Consider the following 7,946-nt stretch of genomic DNA (forward strand, 5'->3'; position numbering starts at 1 on the left):
TGGAACTGTGTTATCCTCACAATCTTTGTTATGCTTGAGCCCATTGCTGCTGCCACAGTGCCACTTCATCTCATTGGAGGTCTTCCTCTTTTTCACTGAACCTCCACATTACCTAACATGATGTACTTCTCCAGGAATTGATCCCTTCTGATATATGTCCAACGTATAAGAGACAAAGTTTAGCCATCCCAGATTATAGGGAGCATTCTGACTGAGCTTGTTCCAACACAGATTTATTTGTTCTTTTGGCAGTGTGGTAAAAGAATACAACAACAACAATAATGCATTCCCTTCATTTACTGTACTCTGTATGAGAAATATTTTAAGCTTATGTGGTGTACACAGATATTATGAAAAAGGAAGCTAAGGAGTTTATGTGTGTAAAACACTTAAAACAGTGCCTAACACACTAGAAGACTCAAGGGTGATGCAAATGGTTCGTAGGTTTGGTTGCAAGTTTAAGTCTACTTTGAGACATTTTAGAGGACAAGTTTGGTGGTATAATTTCAAAATCAGTCATTGAAAACTTTGTGGGGTACTCATCTGACATAAATGAGATCACCATGAGCCAAAGTTACTTTATGACAGCTAATTAATCCATGATTTTTTTGTGTGTATTTTTTTGTTTGTTTGTTTTTTGGGGGGTTTTTTTGCTTTACATCAAGAAAATTATTTAATTCAAAGATCCCATTTTTTTTCAAATTTTATTTTACATCAAATGTTTAAATAATATACCCAATCCTGTTAAATGCAAACCACCACTCATCTCTCAGTTTGTCATACTAGGGTGGCTTTTGTGTTGATGTGATGCTGGAAGCTATGCTATCTATATTTTAAATACCAGCAGGGTCACCCGCGGGAGCGGAGCGGCTGGTAGTTTCGAACTGCTGACCTGTAAGTTTCTCAGGACGATTCATAACCACTATGCTACCAGAGCTCCTGGTGGTAGGTGCCATCAAATTGGAACCAACATAGTGAACCCCTGAACAACAGAATGAAACACTGCCTGGTCCCGCAACAACCTCACAATCGTCTTGTTTGAGCCCATTTCTGCTGCCACTATGCCTATCCATCTTGTTGGGGCCTTCCTCTTTTTCTCTGACCCTCTACTTTATCAAACATGATGTCCTTCTCCAGGGACTGGTCCCTCCTGATAATATGTTCCAAGTATGAGAGATGAAGTCTCACCATTCTGGCTTCCAAGGAGCCTTCTGGTTCTACTTCTTCTAACACAGATTGGTTTGTTCTTTTGGCAGACCACAGCACTTTTAATATTCTCCAACACCATAGCTCAAATGCCTCAATTCTTCTATGGTCTTCCTTACTCACCATCCAACTTTCACGTGTATATGAGGCTATTGAAAATACCATGGCTTGGGTCAGGTTCACCTTAGTCCTCAAACTGACATCATTGCTCTTGAAAACTTTAAAGAGGGCTTGTGAGCAGATTTGCTTAAAACAATATGTCATTTGATTTCTTAACTGCTGTTTCCATGATTGTTGATGATTTATTCAGGCAAAATGAAGTCTTTAACAACTTCAATCTTTCCCCCATTTATATGGATGGTGTTTATTACTTCAGTGGGGAGGATTTTTGTTTTCTTTACATTGAGGTGCAATGCATACCAAAGACTGTGGTCTTTGATGTTCATCAGTAAGTATTTTAAGTCCTTTTTGCTTTCAGCAAGAAAGGTTGTGTTATCTGCATGATGCAAGTTACTAATGAGCTTCCTCCAATACTGATGCCATGTTTCTCTTCATATAATCCAGCTTCTTGAATTATTTGCTCAGTATGCAGATTGAATTGAATAAGTATGGTGAAAGAATACAACCCTGGCACACACCTTTCCTAATGTTAAAACATTCAGTGTTCCCTTGTGCTGTTTGAACAACTGCTTCTTGGTCTATGTATAGGTGTTTAAGCTCAGCAACCACTCCTCAGAAACCCTATACAGGGTTTCTATGGGTCAGAACTGACTCAACGGTGCTTAACAGCAACAACAATTGGCAAAATATTGAATGATGCAGAACAGATTAAAAAATGGGAGGAATACTATTAAAAATATAGTAATACAAAATTACTATACCCAAAAGAAATAGTTAATCTTCAACCATTTATAGAGGTAGCCTATGATCAATAGCCAGTGATAATGAAGGAAGAAGTCTAAGGTGCACTGAAGGCATTGGCAAAGAACAAGGCTCTGGGAATAGATGGAAAACAAACTGAAATATTTCAACAAACTGATGCAATGCTGGAGGGATTCACTAATCTATGCTAAGAAATTTGGATGATAGCTAATTGGTCAACTGATTGGAAAAGATCCATATTTGTGCAAAGACAGGTGAGTCACGGAATGTGAAGATCATCAGACAATATCAGTTAATATCACACGCAAGTAACAGTTTGCTAAAGATAATTTTTAACTGGCTTAAATATTACACTGACAGACAACTGCCAGAGGTTCAAGCAGGATTCAGATGAGGACCTGAAACGAGGGATATCATTGGTGACTTCAGAAGGATCTTGTTTGGTAGCAAAGAATACCAGAAAGATGTTTACCTGTGTTTTATTGACTATACAAAGGCTTTTGATTATGTGGACAACATTGTGGAGAATGAGTATTCCAAAACACTTAATTTTGCTCATGTGAACCTGTACATGGACCATGACGCAGTTGTTCAAGCAGAACAAGAGACCACAGACTGGTTTAAAATTAGGAAAGGTGTGCTTCAGGGTTGTATTCTTTTTGTATATGGAGTCCTGGTGTAGGCACTGTAGAATAAGAACTGGACAACAAGGCCATTTGAATCACAAGGTCGACAGTTCAAATTCACCAGCCGCTCGTCTGAAACCCTATATAGGGTCCCTATAAGTTGGAATGGACTCAAAGGCACTTAGCAACAACATATTTAACATATTTCAGATTTTCTACTTCTTTGAAACAAAATATATACATATATGTTCTTTTCTATCTGGAGTCTTTCAGAGATGTGGTTAGTGGTGGTGGTTACGAGCCAGGAAGTCCTGGTGTGGTGCTGTGGGATAGTGCACTGGACTGCAAGGTACAATCATGCACATAATTATTACTTTTTTTCCAGAGGAAATCAAGGATGGGTGCTAAAGTCATTAGCGAATGTTAACATCTAAAGATGAAATGACATCAATTGTTGTTAAGTGTCGACGAATCGGTTCCCACCCACAGAGACCCTGTATAGGGTTTCCGAGGAGTGGCTGGTGAGCTTGAACCGCTGACCTTGTTGTTCAAACCGACTTTGCAGTCCAGCGCGTTAACCTACAGCGCCACACCAAGACTCCAAAATCAATTACATCCTTCCAATTAAAAAAAAAAAAAATACTGTCAATAATAAAAGACAAATTGGGAAGCACTAAAATGCATCTTTTATTATTGATATTTTAAAAGATCTATTACATTCTTCCAATTAAAAAAAATATTATCAATAATGGAAGATACATTTTAGTGCTTCCCAATCATTTCCACAAATTCACCCTAACTCTTCCAAAGCAGCCGCAGGTAGTGAAGAGCAGCTGCGCTGGCCTGAGCCGAGCCAGTGCGCAGGCGGGCTGAGAAGCGGAAGCGGAGAGGCCGGGAGGCGGAGCTTAGGCCGGGACCAGCGAGCGGAAGACGGTGGGGCGGATGACAGAGGTGAGGTGTTGTCTGTTTGGCTTTGAGTCTGGGGGCAGCCGGGCCTAAGGGCCACAGATCCTAGGACAGACCAAAGCAAACGGAAGGACTTGGGGTTCCGGAACAGTCTCAACTACCACTGCTTCTTCATCGCCGCCGCGGACGCCCCCGCTGCCCCCGCCGGAGGACGCGGCCCGGAGAGGCCTCTGGGCCTAGGCGCGCCTGCGGAGCCCGAGGTGTTGGCGCCTGTGCTGCTGTGAGTAGTAAGAGCGAGCGTCCTCGCCACTGTAATTTACAAATTAAGATGGAGGAAATTTCGTTGGCGAACCTGGATACTAACAAGCTAGAGGCCATCGCCCAGGAGATATACGTAGACCTGATAGAGGATTCTTGTTTGGGATTCTGCTTTGAGGTGCACCGGGCGGTCAAGTGTGGCTACTTCTACCTGGAGTTCGCAGAGACTGGTGGTGTGAAGGAGTTTGGCCTTCAGCCTGTGGAAGAGAAGGGAGCGTGCCGCCTGCCACTGTGCTCCCTGCCCGGGGAGCCTGGGAAGGGGCCTGAGCAGCAGCTGCAGCGCTCCCCGCCGGAATTCCAGTAGCTGCCGCCACTTGCGAGAGCCTGAGAATGAGCAGGATCATCACACACTGGTCCTGTGGCTTGGAGAAGTAAGCTAAGTAGAAAAAAATCACAAAAGTCACAATTCCCCCTGAAGATGGAGACTTTAGCAGTTTTGATCCTTTTTTAAGTTTATTCCTTGGGGTTAGCTCTGAATCCTTGAGCAAGAGAAGCTGACCTGCTTGCTCACCATGTGACTGATCACAGAACACATCAGGATGTGCCCAAGGTCCCTGTGCTGCCCCCAGTGCACAGATGAGCATCTCTGTGCCCAGAATGCAAAGCCCTTCGGTTCCTCAGCTTTTAACCACCTGATGCCAAGGGTTTTCTGGATAACTGACAGTTTGGACATTACTGGTGGTCAGGCCTGATCATTGGCTTCAACGAGAAGAAAAGGCTAAAGCCACCTGTTTGTGAAAGGTCCAACATTTACAAGGACTTAACTGACTGAGACGAAGGCTAGCCTTTGGCAGAACAGAGCCCTGGTCCTTGATCCCCACCGGTTGGCACAGGCCTGAGTAATGGACAAACAGCTTGGTTGGCCAGACAGGCTGAGGTAAAATAATGATCCCCTGAGAAGGTAACAGGGGCATCTGCAACTATGCACAATCTTTCAAACTGCGAGATTCCTCTCTGGATGTATGATTCTTGGACCTTGTTTGGTGTGGCAGTCATTTTCCTACTTAAAATTACTAGTTACTTAGCCAGTCTCCTCCCTCCCCAAGAGCAGTGCTCAATTATAGAAGAGCATATCATGGTTTCCTTTGAGGCTCTTTGAAAACTTAGTCCAAAGGAGATCCCTTTAGCTGCTCTGAGTAATATGAGTGGGTTAATAAGAGCCAAGGGCAAGACTGGGTCATCTCTCATTGTGACCAAGTGCAGAATCACTGAATGCCCTACTTGGATTGGTGCAGGCCTAACATTCAGTTGGCTGCTGAGCATCCAGACTGTTGCCACCTCTGCCCCCTTGCAGGGGCAGCCCTTTTCACTTGGCCCCCTTGGGCCTTCTTATAACAGGAGATGTCCTTTTTGATTGGAAGTCAAGCTAGGGCCTCTAGATTTCCTTGGCTTCAAGGGATGGGATGGGGATGTTGTTAAGGTAGAGCTACATATCAAAACTACTCACCGCTTTACTCTGAGTTGGTGAAATTAGAGGGGTGGGAGCCCCAAGGTTAGCAGGAACGGTGCTGCTTTTTTTGAAATGTTTTCTTACCTCATTCTGTGCCCCAGTAAGGGGCCCAGCCTTTTCCCTCTGGCTTGGTCCCATATTTCTCCTGTCCCCAACTCTAATTGCATATCTGGTGCAGCCCAAATTCCCAGGTGCTGCTTGCCACCCTGGCTTTCTCATTGATGGGTTTTAGTTCATCTCTTGTTTCTGTAGCCTGCTCCGTTTCCCTTTCCTTGGCCTTTTTTGGGTTTGTTTATTCTCTGTGCTTATGGAAGACTCAGAAGAATCTTGCTTATGTCTCCCTCTGTTGGGACTGGAACGGAAAAAGAACTTAAATTTTGTGCTTGAAAGGTAGTATCATTCCTAATCATTTCTCCTTTATAGGACTGCCTTGTTAATATACCCTCCTGCTGTGGGTTACTTCATGAGGAGTTATACATTCCCACCTCAACTTGGATATTACCTCTACTTAGGACCTAAGCAGAAGAGCAGTAAAAGCTGATTGATACAGAAATGGAGCTGGTTCTGATCCATTTTCCTGAATCCCTGTTGTGCATGTATCTTTCGTCTTCCTAGAAAGAATTGTTTGAACTCTTTGGACTAATTTGATTTATATACTCAAGAGGGTTAAGAAAATCTTAGAAATAAGGCCTCAAGACTCTATTGTGGCATTGATCTAGAGTGATCCTGATCAGAGTTGAGACCTAGCTACAGATTGGACTTTAAGACTTGTGATTGTTTTAAAAAGTCAAACCTTGGCAAGGGCTAAAATAATTTTTAAAGACCTAGGTTTTCTTTGCCCTTGACTTTTTGTAGCCTTCTCATTCTAAGGGGATGCAGAAGCAAAGAAGGACTTCATTGAGGCTTCAGCCCACTTTCAAATTATGTGGTGGAAGGTTGAAATGAAGGTAAGGGCTCTGATCCAGTCTTCCTTCAGAGAGGAAGCTCAGAGCAAAACATTGCTATTTCTGCTCTGACTTTATCTCATCCTGGTTGGAGGAGGAAATGGTGGAAAGTAATTTTGAGTGATGGTTTAGATTCATATTACCATCCCCTTTGTTTTGTTTGCCTTCCACCATTAGGGTATAGTCCCCTGCCCTAGGTGGGTGTGAAGTGGACTTGATCTAACAGGTACCCTGAGAGAACACACTTTTCTTTTAGGGGAGAGAATGCTCTCTACCATGTTGTTGAGGATGGTTAGGAACTCTGCTTTTCCTGTCTATCTTCCCTTTAACAGCAGAATTCTCTTCCTTCCACCTTAATTATGTGTATTGATCACCCTGGTAATCCTATTATGTATCTGAGTGTGTGTGTGTGAATGTATGTATGGGGGAAGGGGATTCTTTATAAATTTCTGTGGTTTGTGGCTTTTTCTTCCATACATTAGTTCCCACCACCGCATGCCCAAAGGCCACTACCTGGCATTATAGCATGCTGGGATCATTGGGGGAGGGTAGTGAAGCTCACCACTAACCTTTGTTTTGGAGAATCTTATTTTTGCATAGTAAGTAGTTCATCCTATACAGATAGCTAACTAATTCTGTGTATTCCCCTTACCCTTATGGCTGCTGGTGTAAATAAACTGCATCTCCCCATTGGTAAGCAGTCATAATAAATAAACAAAAATGACTTTATTTGGGTCTGTATGTTCATCTTTTCAATTGTACATATTTTTCAAAGATTGATGTGGTAAAATAAATGGTGAATCCTTGTTGAATCTTAGTCACTTTTTCCTGAAGGAGAATTTTATTACAGAGAAACTACTCATCCTTTTTTTGTTGTTGTTAAGCTCTGTCTTTGAGTTTGGTTCCTACCGATAAGGACTCTAGGACACAGTTGTTGTTAAATGCCATCCAGTCAGTTCTGATTCATAGTGCCCTTGTATAGGGTTTCCAAGAAGCATCAGGTGAGTTTGAACTGCTGACCTTATGGTTCAAATTGACCTATCAGTCCAGTGCTTACTCACAGTGCCACACCAGAACTTCATAGGACACTGAATGGCCTTAAAGAGTTTTCGAGACTACAGTCTTTACAAAAGCAGACTGCCATGTCTTTCTCCAGTGGCGCACAGGGTGGGTTCTAACCACTGTCTCTGGTTTGCAGCTGAACACGTAACAGCTGTGCCACCAAGCCTTTTTTGTTGTTAATACAGTTCTTTACATTTAGTTGTCTGCAAACAGCCAGTGGAAGAAACAGGCAAGCTCCGTACACTCTTTTTAGAACTCACGTCTATCACTAATGGCCCACTGTGAAAGATACTTCAACTTTAATAGAACTCTCAAAGTATCTTAATAGGATTTACCATCATTTCCATCTAATGCCCTTACTCTCAAAAAGTAAATGATTCAGAGCAGAAAATAAGAGCCTGTCTTTCTATAGGGGAGTTTTTATTTTTGTTTACTCCAGTTCTTTAAATCTTTTTTTTTCCCTCAGAGTAATTTTGAGATTTTTTTTTTGTATCTTCTAATAACTGATGTAGAGCGTGAGCATTTTCCCTAGGAATTGTTGCATATCTAGGC

The 7,946-nt window shown here is 42.5% G+C and overlaps 1 protein-coding gene across 1 annotated transcript; it reads left to right on the forward strand.

The window, feature by feature from the left end:
• The first annotated feature begins 3,948 nt into the window (after positions 1-3,948).
• LOC102837518 (putative ataxin-7-like protein 3B-like) lies at positions 3,949-4,242 on the forward strand. The gene has a single exon (XM_006871615.1). The coding sequence runs from the start codon at positions 3,949-3,951 to the stop codon at positions 4,240-4,242; it is 294 nt and encodes a 97-aa protein (XP_006871677.1).
• The last annotated feature ends 3,704 nt before the right edge of the window (positions 4,243-7,946 follow it).

This window comes from Chrysochloris asiatica, unplaced genomic scaffold (genome assembly GCF_000296735.1).
Source record: "Chrysochloris asiatica unplaced genomic scaffold, ChrAsi1.0 scaffold00170, whole genome shotgun sequence".
Classification (NCBI taxonomy): Eukaryota; Metazoa; Chordata; class Mammalia; order Afrosoricida; family Chrysochloridae; genus Chrysochloris; species Chrysochloris asiatica.